At 39.4% G+C, this 12,713-nt stretch overlaps 5 protein-coding genes and 1 long non-coding RNA gene across 7 annotated transcripts; 5 read left to right on the top strand and 1 right to left on the bottom strand.

Moving 5' to 3' along the window:
- Positions 1-93: 93 nt before the first annotated feature.
- LOC18017403 lies at positions 94-847 on the top strand. Its single transcript, XR_002899650.1, has 3 exons — positions 94-337; positions 423-460; positions 585-847. It is a non-coding gene; the product is annotated as an uncharacterized LOC18017403 (long non-coding RNA).
- Positions 848-938: 91 nt separating this feature from the next.
- On the bottom strand, positions 939-3,089 carry LOC18017404 (plant intracellular Ras-group-related LRR protein 1). Its single transcript, XM_006398984.2, has 3 exons — positions 2,248-3,089; positions 1,882-2,048; positions 939-1,811 (listed from the first exon to the last, which is right to left on the bottom strand). Exons 1-3 carry the CDS (start codon positions 2,971-2,973, stop codon positions 1,178-1,180), a joined length of 1,527 nt encoding a protein of 508 aa, XP_006399047.1. The 5' UTR covers positions 2,974-3,089; the 3' UTR covers positions 939-1,177.
- A 731-nt stretch (positions 3,090-3,820) lies between these two features.
- Positions 3,821-5,529, top strand: LOC18017405 (UDP-glycosyltransferase 76C2). Its single transcript, XM_006398985.2, has 2 exons — positions 3,821-4,346; positions 4,531-5,529. Exons 1-2 carry the CDS (start codon positions 3,863-3,865, stop codon positions 5,406-5,408), a joined length of 1,362 nt encoding a protein of 453 aa, XP_006399048.1. The 5' UTR covers positions 3,821-3,862; the 3' UTR covers positions 5,409-5,529.
- A 303-nt stretch (positions 5,530-5,832) lies between these two features.
- Positions 5,833-7,342, top strand: LOC18017406 (UDP-glycosyltransferase 76C3). 2 transcript variants are annotated; one of them, XM_024156606.1, is made up of 2 exons: positions 5,833-6,322; positions 6,450-7,342. In XM_024156606.1, exons 1-2 carry the CDS (start codon positions 5,833-5,835, stop codon positions 7,340-7,342), a joined length of 1,383 nt encoding a protein of 460 aa, XP_024012374.1. The 2 variants fall into 2 exon arrangements, with proteins under 2 accessions (XP_024012374.1, XP_006399049.1); XM_006398986.1 differs by having other exon boundaries at positions 6,468-7,342.
- Positions 7,343-8,747: 1,405 nt separating this feature from the next.
- LOC18017407 (UDP-glycosyltransferase 76C4) lies at positions 8,748-10,217 on the top strand. Its single transcript, XM_006398987.1, has 2 exons — positions 8,748-9,237; positions 9,346-10,217. Exons 1-2 carry the CDS (start codon positions 8,748-8,750, stop codon positions 10,215-10,217), a joined length of 1,362 nt encoding a protein of 453 aa, XP_006399050.1.
- An 893-nt stretch (positions 10,218-11,110) lies between these two features.
- LOC18017408 (UDP-glycosyltransferase 76C1) lies at positions 11,111-12,713 on the top strand. The gene is made up of 2 exons (XM_006398988.2): positions 11,111-11,594; positions 11,827-12,713. Exons 1-2 carry the CDS (start codon positions 11,111-11,113, stop codon positions 12,711-12,713), a joined length of 1,371 nt encoding a protein of 456 aa, XP_006399051.1.

Consider the following 12,713-nt stretch of genomic DNA (forward strand, 5'->3'; position numbering starts at 1 on the left):
ATTTTGGGCATAATAATATGGGCCGAGTTGAAAAACCCATCATGCCCACATACTTGTATATATATATATATATAAATACGTAGCTAGGGTTTCGACATTCCCAAAATTAAGTTGTATTCAGAGGAGGCACAGCAATTATGGGGAGACTTCACCACAACTATAGATTCCTAGCTAATCGTGGTAATCCTAGACCTTATGAGATGCATTCCTGTTCTGGTCCACGTTATTGTCCACGTTATTGTCCTCCGAGGAGGCTAGATTCGAACCAGGGCTGCGTTTTCTGACGCCGTTGGAGGGATGGTATGAGCGTGAACAGGCTATGCTTGAAGAACTTAAGGTTCTTTTTCTTTCATACCTTTGCAATTGAAAATTATCTTCTTTCAATAATAATCGATTCTTACAACAATTTATATATACAACAGCAAGAGTTGGCGTCTGCTGCTACTAAGCCGTCTGCTAGGTATTTACTCCTTTCATTCGTTTTCATTTATTTTGCTTAATTTATGGGTTCTTGTTGTTGTTGTTGTTTAAGCTATGGATTGTTGTTGGCTAATTAAGTTTTCATGTTTTTCACTTTGACTCAGCATTCCTCCTAAGAAGAACTTCCAAGCAAGTTCAAAGATGATGCGACTCTTTGTGATCAATCGCAAAGCTTTTAAAAAGAAGAAGATGCTCGTGATCAAGCGCAAAGAATGAGATGATCGTGGCAATTCTCTTTCTCTTTGTTGAATTCTGCAATGCTCTATTATTATATGACTTTATATGTTATGAGATTTCTCCTTTGTCTGAAACTTGTCCTTGTCTTCATGCATAATAATAATAATAATAACTTAGCTTGGTCATTTCACTCATATTCTCTGCTAGTTGCCATTTTCTGTGTTTTCTTTCTTTGCAAAACATTATGCTCTTTTGATAACAATCTTGAGCTGAAATGGTATTAGAATCTACAAAGTAGAAAAGTAGATGATTACATTACAACCACAAATTAAATGTTATGAGAAAGATACCAATAAAATTTTATTAAAACAAAATTCAGAAACAAATGAAGATCAAAAATCTATATACCGAAACAGAGCAGCATCGGAAAGAAAACTCAAAACTGATGGGATGATTTCTTTGGATACTGATTCTTCAGACATCATCAGAAAAAATGGTAAATGAAGCTAATATTCTCAGTTCATAGCTGCTGGTCAAGGAAAGGATCTTTTGGTGAATTTGAGCCAAGATACTCCGAGACCTCGGTCACATATGTTTTCAGCTTCGAGGTGGTTCGAGTGAGCCAATCGGTGTTTGTCTGATCCATCTCATCCTTCATGTTAGCCATCTTCTCTTCCTCTTCTAACATACTGACCCACCTCTTACCCATATACATCTTAACCGCATCCACGCCTTGTTTCACGACTTCCTCGGGAGGCACCACAAGCGGGTTCTGATCCAAATTCAATTTGGATAGGTTCACGAGCGTGCCAAAAGCGTCTGGAAGAGAATGGATCTGGTTGTTGCTCAAGTCGAGTTCTTGTAGGCTTATGAGATCGCCGAATGAAGCAGGGAGATCTTGGAGATCGCTGAAGTTACTGCTCAGGTTAAGGTACTCGAGGTTTGTGAGCAACCCAAAAGAATTTGGGAGACCGTTGAGTTCGTTGAAGTGTGCGTCGAGGTAGCGTAAGGATCTCATTTCGCCAATGGAAGTTGGTAAGGATCTGATTTTGTTAAGATGGATCAAGAGCTTCTCTAGATTCACTAGCTCGAATCCTATGTTGGTTGGTAAGTAGGTGAGATTGTTGTAGCTCGCATCCAAGACAATCAATGATCTGGAAATCGAAAGACGTAAGAAAGAAAACAGAGAGCTTAAAGAAACAAACTTTGAAGAATTACACTTACCCACAATGGCAGATGGAATCTGGTAAAGCTGTGAGTTTGTTACAAGAGACATTCAATATCTTTAGTTTGGACAATAAACCAATGGAATCCGGTAATGTCTCCAGAAAATTCGTGGACAAATCAAGTTCAAGAAGGCTGTGCAATCCAGCAATCGAATCAGGAATGGCCTGTTACCAACATAACCTTTAATCAAGACAAGTAAAAACACTTCTGGATATACATATCTCAATGGTATCCATCTAGACATCATCACAATGCAGTAAAGACTCAACATTTCGGAACAAAGTTTGCATCTTTTGACACATGAACATATCAGAATCCTAACAGATTTTATATGATCAGAGATTAGGATTAGAAAAAACTGACCTCGAGCTGATTGTTGTAGAGGTTAAGGACAAGGAGACCTTGAATCCGACCAAAAGCTTCAGGTAGTAATTTGAGTTTCCGACCAGACAAATCAACACGATCAATTGGATTCGCGGAAGCTTGCTGCAATATACTCACAACCTCTTCATTGACTTCAACCTCCTTAGCTTCATCCTCCGCCACAGCCGCCGCGTTCTTCTCGGCGGACTCGTAGATCCTCACGAGCCTCTCCTCTGCTTCTTTCAAAAGCTTCTCGTACGATTCGTGAAGCTCGTTAAGCTTGAGGATCGAGTTATACCAAGTCTTCTCTTGATCCACAGCTTCCCTCCTCTTCTGCTCTTTCTCCGCCACGTCGATGTCGTTCGGAGAGAGAGCGATCTCCTCGAACGATTCCGATAACGAAGCGTCGATCTCGGAGAGCCTGGAACGGGCTTTGTCGACGGTCTCGTGATCGGGTCTGGGTCCTAGGGTTCGAAGAACGGATCGGGTCTGAGCGACGTCGGCGATTGCGTTGGTCATGGAGGCGAGGACATCGGGATGGGCCAAGTGAGGCATCTGCGACACGATCTCGATCGAGTGGTTTGAAGATGAAGATGGATCGGATTTGGTGGAGGAAGCTGACGGTGGTCGATCGCCATCGGAAGAGGATCTGGCGGTGAAGGAAGGGAGACGATCCAAGACGTAAGAGAGAACAGGGAAATTCTTGGGGTTGAGCTCTGTCGCCATTGTTAAGAGCTTGAGAGAATTTGGGAACTTGGGGAAGCTGATGAAGAAGGGATTATTGCATTGGGCATGAAAGTAGCGAAAGGAGGAATTGAAGTTTGTCTCTCATTTGCTTCCGAATTATTTGCATCACCATTGCCAAGTCAAACATCCATAATAATATCTGCATATGTATTAACACATGATGACAAGTGTCAAATTGTTTTGATGTTGATTCATAAACGAGGGAAAATTGCAAATAAGAAATAAATCACTTTTTCAATATAATAATCAATCACAAAAAAAGAAAATAATCAAATGTATAACACTTTTTACAAAAAAAAATCCATACTAATTTAATTTGAATTCCACCGAAACATTAACCACAAACATAATCATTTTATTATTACGTAACCAAAAAAAATGCTAACTAGAGTTTTAAAATTGATGCATAGATGTATGGCCGACATTGAAAAAGTTCTAAATCCTACCTCACACTCTTTGATTTTCTTTTAAAAGTAATTTTTTTAAAACAGTAGTTTTTAACTAAGACCATGAATGTTTGTGATTTTTAGATTTGAATTTAAAGGATTAAATTAATGATTTTTCTTGTGGATTTGTTGTGGGTTAAAGTCTTTAATATATGTTCAAATCTCAAAATCTCTGATAGCGACCACACAGGAGTATCAAAAATCCAAAAGGTCATCAAAACGGGTGGAAAGTTGAATGGGTTTAAACCAAACACACACATAACCATAAAGGTTTTGTCTTCATTCTAGATTCTCCATATCTGAATAAACAAACGATTGGATAAAAAGTACATAGAAGTTCGGTCTTTTTAGAAAAGAAAACCCAAAAGGAAGAGCTTTTTCTTACAAAAAAAGAAAAAAAAAGTAGAGCTTCTTCAATTTCAATGGAGAAGAGAAATGGTCTGCGAGTGATTCTCTTCCCTCTGCCACTGCAAGGCTGCATAAACCCTATGCTTCAGCTCGCCAACATCCTTCACTCGAGAGGTTTCTCCATCACTGTGATACACACGCGCTTCAACGCGCCAAGATCTTCAAGCCACCCTCTCTTCACCTTCTTACAGATTCCAGATGGCTTGTCTGAAACCCAGATCAACGACGATCCTACTTCTAACGTTATGTCTCTGCTCGCGCAAATCAACCGCAACGCCGAGTCCCCGTTTCGTGATTGCTTACAAAACCTGTTGCTGCAATCGCAAGAATCGGAGAGGATTAGCTGTTTGATCGATGATTGTGGATGGCTCTTCACACAATCTGTCGCAGAGAGTTTAAATCTTCCGAGGATTGTTCTCTGTACCTTTAAAGCCACTTTCTTGAATGCTTATCCAATTCTTCCCCTTCTCCGAACCCAAGGATATCTTCCAGATTCAGGTAATCCTCTGTAAAAATCGTTTCTTTTCTTTTAAAAATTTAGGATTTAGGACCGGAATTGCTAAATAGTCACGGAGGTTTTCGCAAACCCACCACCGAATAAAACATCCGGTTTTAAAGGCGTTTGTTTTCAATTGTGGGTATGAATAATTTTAAGATGTTTTTTTTAACCTTTGTGACTTAGATTCGAAAGCAGGGGACTCTGTTCTTGAGTTCCCGCCGCTTCAAAAGAGAGATCTTTCAAGAGTTTTCGGGGAAAACGGAGAGAAACTCGATCCATTCGTACATGCTATAGTAGATACGACGATGAGATCTTCAGGGATAATATTCATGTCCTGCGAAGAGCTGGAGAAAGATTCGTTGGCTCTTGCTAACGAAATTTTCAAGGTTCCGATCTTTGCGATTGGTCCGTTTCACAGCTACTTCTCTGCTTCGTCAAGCAGTTTGTTCACACAAGACGAGACCTGCATTCCTTGGTTAGATAAACAAGAAGATAAATCCGTCATCTACGTGAGTCTAGGAAGCGTTGTGAACATAACGGAATCAGAGTTTTTGGAGATTGCTTGTGGTTTAAGCAATAGCAAACAGCCTTTCTTGTGGGTGGTGCGACCCGGTTTGGTCTTAGGCGCACAGTGGATCGAACCGCTCTCTGAAGGGCTCGTGAGAAGTCTCGAAGAGAAGGGAAAGATAGTGAAATGGGCTCCGCAACAGGAGGTTCTTGCGCATCGAGCCATTGGAGGGTTTTTGACACACAATGGTTGGAACTCGACGCTAGAGAGTATATGCGAAGGGGTTCCTATGATCTGTTTACCTGGAGGTTGGGATCAGATGCTGAATTCAAGATTCGTGAGCGATGTTTGGAGGGTCGGAATTCACTTGGAGGGTCGGATCGAGAGAAAGGAGATCGAGAAAGCTGTGAGGATATTAATGGTGGAAAGTGAAGGAGAAAGGATTCGTGAGAGAATGAAAGTTTTGAAAGAAGAGGTTGGGAGATCGGTTAAGCATGGAGGCTCGTCTTTTCGATCTATAGAAACCCTAGCTAATCATATACTATCGTTGTAACATTGGGAAATATCCCTCAACGTTTCTCTAAAACGCAAAACAAATTCGATTATATTTCTTCGATTTCGTTGAAAGTAAACCTAAAATACAAAACATCCTCAACATTGTTTTGATTGTGAAAATAGCGTATTGATGTTAAGAACATTTTACTTACATTGTATAAAAGCTATATACTGCGAATGTTCATCAAATGTACAACAGACAGGTCCTTCTATTAGTTTTAAAAATTAGACCACTATTAGTTTTTTGTTTTTGTTTTGTCTTTCTTTTCCTAATCTGCTCGTTCTTATTAAATTATTAGTACATCGAGAAGAGCAGAGTTTTGTCTCCACTCTCCACCTAACAAAAAATATATTTCTCGTATCAAGTAGCCTTAATATCAGGAGATTTGCATTTGGATTGAAAGCAGAAGGAGAAAGCTTCAATGGAGAAGAGTAATGTCCGACGAGTGATTCTGTTTCCACTACCATTACAAGGTTGCATTAACCCCATGATTCAGCTCGCCAAGATACTCCACTCGAGAGGTTTCTCCATCACTGTGATCCACACGCGCTTCAACGCACCAAAAGCTTCAAGCCACCCTCTCTTCACCTTCTTGCAGATCCCAGATGGCTTGTCTGAAGCAGAGACCAGAACTCACGATGTCACACTTCTCCTTACGCTTCTCAACCGAAGCTGTGAGTCTCCGTTTCGTGACTGTTTGACTAAATTGTTGCAAATAGCAGATTCAGAAACAGAGGAAAAAAAACAGAGGATTAGCTGTTTGATCGACGATTCTGGATGGATCTTCACACAACCCTTCGCTCAGAGTTTGAATCTCCCGAGATTGGTCCTTAGTACCTATAAAGTCTCCTTCTTTCGGGACCATTTTGTTCTTCCCCAGATCCGGCGTGAAATGAATCTTCCATTACAAGGTATTCACCAAAAGGTGTCTTATGTGATTTCGAATATGTTTCTATGTTGTTGTAGTTATCTATAAGTTTCATATGAAAACATTTATTTATCTTAACTATCTTTTTGAATTTACATCAATATTTTAAGGTTCTATCAACTATTTAGAACAAGATGATCCAGTAGAGGAGTTTCTGCCGCTTCGAAAGAAAGATCTTATACGGATTCTCGATGCAGAAACAGAGGTATTAGACTCGTACTCGGATATGATTTTGGAAACGACGAAAGCGTCTTCAGGTATTATATTCGTGTCGTCCTGTGAAGAGCTGGACCAAGAGTCACTGAATCAAGCACGTCAAGACTTTAAAGTCCCGATCTTTGCGATAGGACCTTCTCATAGTTACTTCCCTGGCTCGTCTAGTAGCTTGTTCACACCAGACGAGACTTGCATTCCATGGTTGGACACGCAAGAAGACAAATCCGTGATTTATGTGAGTTTTGGGAGCGTTGCAACCATCAGCAAACAAGAATTTTTGGAGATTGCTTGGGGTATAAGAAACAGTGACCAACCCTTCTTGTGGGTCGTACGGGTTGGTTCGGTCCATGGCACAAAATGGCTTGAAGCAATCCCGGAAGAGACCATCGATAGGCTTAACAAGAAGGGAAAGATAGTGAAATGGGCTGCACAACAAGACGTTTTAAAACATCGAGCCATTGGAGGATTCTTAACACACAATGGTTGGAACTCGACGGTTGAGAGTGTTTGTGAAGGCGTCCCTATGATATGTTCGCCTTTTGTGTGGGATCAGTTGTTAAATGCAAGATTCGTCAGTGACGTATGGATGGTCGGGTTGCATCTAGAGGGTCGGATTGAGAGAAATGAGATCGAGAGAGCGATAAAGAGATTGTTGTTGGAAACTGAAGGAGAAGCAATCCGAAAGAGGATGGAGCTTCTTAAGGAGAAAGTAGGAAGATCAGTTAAACAAAACGGTTCGGCATATCGATCTCTAGGACATTTGGTTGATCATATCTCATCTTTCTAGCTATATGTCTTGTTGTTTCTTTGTGTCAATTGTTCAACCGAGATATTGTTTGTGTGTTCCGGGAATTCTTCCTTTGTGTTTGGCATTGTTGGAATTTTATGAAATTGAACAATTACTTAAAATCTGATAATTTCTTGTAAACTTTATGTTTCGCAAAATTCATCTCTACAACTCTCTGTTTGTATATGCCAAAAAAAACCATTTTTATTTTATTTGAGAAAGACACAAATCTGAATAGCAATTTAGTAAGTAACTAGACATTTTTTGTCCAGGCCAAAAGTGAGGTCTAAAGCACTTTATATAAAAAGTGTTGTAACAATTATACAAGATAAAAAAGCATTCATTTGGATGATTTTACCTTTTTTATATAATTGTTACAAGAAAGGTAATTTCTCACACATCTAATTTATCACATAGATTTATACGGTTTACTTACATAATAAAGTGTGCGTTATAAAAAGCGTAAATTTTCCCATAACTTATTATTGCTTTATGTAGACATCTACTCATCCGTTTCACAAAGAGTGTCGTTCTGACACTTTTTTTTTATTTCAAAAAAAATATCATTTTTCACAAAGAGTGTCGTTCTAACACTTTTTTTTATTTTAAAAAGAATGTCGTTTTAGAATTCCAATGTAAATTTTGACATAAAATACCATTTTTAACCTCAAAAATAAATTCAGAAAATTAGTTATAAATATAATTCCAAAAGTCATTTTTGCAAATTAATAAGGGTATAAGAGACCTTTTATCTTATTTCTTAATTTGTGTGAAAAATGTCAGAACGACACTCTTTGTGAAACGGAGGTAGTATTTCTTATGTAAACATCTATTTTCGTAATATTAATATTAATTTTGAAGTTCTGTATATTCAGTGTGTACGCCAAAAATATAAATTTTTAAAGTACAAAAATAAAATAAAATAATGTGTTATATTTCCACTCATGTTTACTCTAGCAACTGTATAATTTACGTAACTAATTCTTCTTTTCTTATCAGTTACCTAATTAACTCTTTTATTTATCCTGCAACGTTCAAGTAGATCTGGTCTTTCTTTACTATAGATTCCCCCATTAACTAAAATGACATATAATTAGACCACTAATTACGTCTTTCACATTACCGGAGAGGGCAAAAAGGATCTGGTCTTTCTTTAATATCACATCCAGAGAAGATTAGAGTATTGTCTCCTCCAATGTCGACATGATGATAATATATTAGTTTGTTAAGTTATATAGATATCCTATCTCAGAAGAAAAATGATATATTGCCAAACTTGATATGAACACCTTGAATTCTTTAGAGGGGTAATATTTTTTATTTTCTTTTAAGGGAAATGATATATATTAGCATTCACTGAGATTAGAATTGGGATTGAAAAAAGCAAAAAAAAAAAAAAAACAAAATGGAGAAGAGTAATGGCCTACGGGTGATTCTGTTTCCACTTCCAATACAAGGCTGCATCAACCCAATGATCCAGCTCGCCAAGATCCTCCACTCGAGAGGTTTCTCCATCACAGTGATCCACACGCGCTTCAACGCGCCAAGAGCTTCAAGCCATCCTCTCTTCACCTTCTTGCAGATCCCAGATGGCTTGTCCGAAGCAGAGACAAGAACTCCCGATATCACACTTCTCATATTGCTTCTCAACCAAAGATGCGAGTCTCCGTTTCGTTACTGTTTGACTAAACTGTTGCAATCTGCAGATTCAGAAACAGGGGAAGAGAAACAGAGGATTAGCTGTTTGATCGATGATTCTGGATGGATCTTCACACAACCCCTCGCCAAAAGTTTGAATCTCCCGAGATTGGCACTTAATCCGACTAAACCCTCCTTCTTTCGAGGCCATTTTGTTCTTCCTCAGCTCCGTCATGGAAGATACCGTCAGTTACAAGGTACTACAATACTTTACCATAAACCGTCTTTATTTGGTTACCAATATTTTCCTATATTGTTGAAATGACTTTCGTGGCCCGATCCTTATGAAATCAACAATTCTAAAGATTCAGAAAAAGAAGATCTAGCTCCCGAGTTCCCGCCGCTACGAAAGAAAGATATTTCCCGGTTTCTTGATGTGGAAACTGAGATACTAGATCCATACTTGGGTAAGATTTACGAAACGGTAAAGGCATCTTCAGGTCTCATATTCATGTCCTGTGAAGAGTTGGACCAAGACTCGCTGACTCAGACGCGCCAAGAGTTTCAAGTCCCAATCTATGCGATAGGACCTTCTCATAACCAATTTCCGGCTTCGTCTAGCAGCTTGCTAACACCAGACGAGACTTGCATTCCATGGTTGAACAAGCAAGAAGACAAATCCGTGATTTATGTGAGTTTCGGGAGCCTCGTGACCATCAGCGAATCAGAGCTATTGGAGATTTCTTGGGGTCTAAGAAACAGCAACCAACCATTCTTGTGGGTCATACGGGTGGTTGACTCGGTCAATGGCGCAAAATTGATCCCTGAAGAAATCATGAGAAGGCTCAACGAGAAGGGAAAGATTGTGGAATGGGCCCCGCAACAAGAAGTTCTAAAGCATCGAGCCATCGGAGGATTCTTGACACACAGTGGTTGGAACTCGACGGTTGAGAGTGTTTGTGAAGGCGTTCCTATGATCTGTTTGCCATATTTCTGGGACCAAATGCTAAATGCAAGATTCGTCTGTGAGATATGGATGGTCGGGCTCCATCTAGAGGGTCGGGTCGAGAGAAATGAGATCGAGAGAGCGATAAGGAGATTGTTGTTGGAAACTGAAGGAGAAGCAATCCGAGAGAGGATGGAGCTTCTTAAGGAGAAAGTAGGAAGATCGGTTAAAGAAAACGGTTCGGCATATCGATCTTTAGGTCATTTGGTTGATCATATATCATCTTTCTAGCTTGTATATATATACCTGTAGTTTGGTTTCTTTGCGTATTTAATATTTTCAACCGATAAATTGTTAAGTGTTTCCTGGATATTCTTCCTTTGCGTTTGATCTTGTTGGAATGAAATTTCTTCTCCTGACATATAGTTTTTCAGACAAAAATCAGCAAATGGTTTAATTAACCATTTTTCCTACACTCAAATTCTTAATTTTGGAAAATCTTTGCATACTCCCTGCTTCTTCTGTTTGATATATTTTTTTTTGGTAAAAGTTATAAATATATATTTATACTGATATCAAATGTAACACACATTTGCATGAAAATTAAAGCAACAACTCCAACTATATCTTTAGTTTTGATGATAGAATCGTAGCTTTGCCAAACCAAAATCATGATGACAATATGACATAATTACCTAAATAGAAATTAAAGATTATATATTGTTTCAATTTAAAATCACAGCACATGCATGAATAGAGTGCTATTCGTTTAATTGTGCTGATAATAACATCTAGAGCGTGAACATTGTTTATTTTGTTTAAGTCTGCCTCTTTGTCCGATTGTTCTTCCGTAAGACAAAATCAAAATAAAAACCAAAAATAATGATTAACAATTATAATATTATATACTCTATCAATTATTATGTAAAAGTTACACCAAAATAAAAATTAAAAATTAACATGTATGGTGTGGGTCAATCAGCTTACTCGAAAAAAGTTTAAGTTTAATATAGATTACTGCTAAAACCGACAAACTGTTTTCCTAAGGTATACACGTGGTTGCCTTAAAATCATGCATATTCACCGCCAAGTTGCACCTGCTCAGGATTTAAAAAGTCTTCTCTCAAAAGGAAAATACTAATTAGTAGCATTCACCGGGGAAAAAAGGAAAAAGAGAAGCTTCAATGGAGAAGACTAATGGCCGACGAGTAATTCTGTTTCCATTACCATTACAAGGCTGCATAAACCCTATGATTCAGCTAGCAAAGATCCTCCACTCGAGAGGTTTCTCCATCACTGTGATCCACACGCGCTTCAACGCGCCAAAAGCTTCAAGCCACCCTCTCTTCACCTTCTTACAAATCCCAGATGGCTTGTCTGAAGCAGAGACAAGAACTCGCGATGTCACACTTCTCATAACGCTTCTCAACCAAAGATGTGAGTCTCCGTTCCGTGAGTGTTTGACTAAACTGTTTGCAGAGTCAGAAACAGAGGAAGAAAAACAGAGGACAAGCTGTTTGATCGATGATTCTAATTGGCTCTTCACACAATCCGTGGCGGAGAGTTTTAATCTTCCAAGATTTGTCCTCTGCACATATAAATTCACATTCTTTCTAGGTCATTTGCTTGTTCCTCAGCTTCGCCGTGAAGGGTTTCTTCCATTTCCAGGTACGACCGCTTCGACTCATATCGTTATTCATATTGGAATCTGAGACTATCAGCGAAACAACTCAAACAGAGTTGAGCTATCACAAAGTCAAATTCTTCTCCATTGAATGATTTGAATACACGATTTGTGAAATCGCAATAAGCTTGCTCTAAAGTAATCTGAAAATCACGCTTTTACTATCCTCCAAAGAATCAAACAAGATTCTTGAACTTTCGTAGTTTTTTTTTTCAGATTCTGAAGCAGAGGATCTAGTTCCGGTCTTTCCGCCGCTTCGAAAGAAAGATCTTTCGCGAATTATGAGAAACAGCCGTCAAAGCGAGCTACTCGATTCTTACTTGCAAAAGATACTCGAGACGACGAAGCGAGCTTCAGGGATCATAGTCATGTCCTGCGAAGAGCTTGACCGAGATTCACTTGCAGAGTCCAACGAAGTCTTCACCTTTCCGATATTCCCCATCGGCCCATCTCACATCCATGACGTGCAAGCCTCGTCTAGCAGCTTGTTCGAACCGGACCAGAGTTGCATTCCATGGTTAGATAAGCGTGAAACGAGATCAGTAACCTACGTGAGCTTAGGCAGCATTGTGACCATCAGCGAGTCTGAATTATTGGAGATTGCTTGTGGACTAAGCAACACCAACCTATCCTTTCTTTGGGTTGTCCGGCCTGGTTCAGTCCACGGCAGAGATTGGATCGAATCTTTACCACAAGGGTTTATTGAAAGTCTTGACGAGAAGGGAAAGATAGTGAAATGGGCCCCACAAAAGGAGGTTCTTGCGCATCGAGCCATTGGAGGGTTTTTGACACACAATGGATGGAACTCGACGGTAGAGAGTATATGCGAAGGGGTTCCTATGATCAGCTTGCCTTTTGCGTGGGACCAAATGCTAAACGCGAGATTCGTCAGCGATGTCTGGAGGATCGGGATTCATTTGGAAGGTCGCATAGAGAGAAGAGAAATCGAGAGAGCCGTGAGAAGACTAATGCTTGGATCGGAAGGAGAAGGTATTCGAGAGAGAATTAACGCGTTGCGAGATGAAGTAAGAAGATCGGTTCAACGAGGAGGATCGTCTTCTCGATATCTAGATGATCTGGTTGATCGTATTTTATCATTCTAG

The sequence above is a fragment of the Eutrema salsugineum genome, unplaced genomic scaffold, assembly GCF_000478725.1.
Source record: "Eutrema salsugineum unplaced genomic scaffold, Eutsalg1_0 scaffold_2, whole genome shotgun sequence".
NCBI classification, from domain to species: Eukaryota; Viridiplantae; Streptophyta; class Magnoliopsida; order Brassicales; family Brassicaceae; genus Eutrema; species Eutrema salsugineum.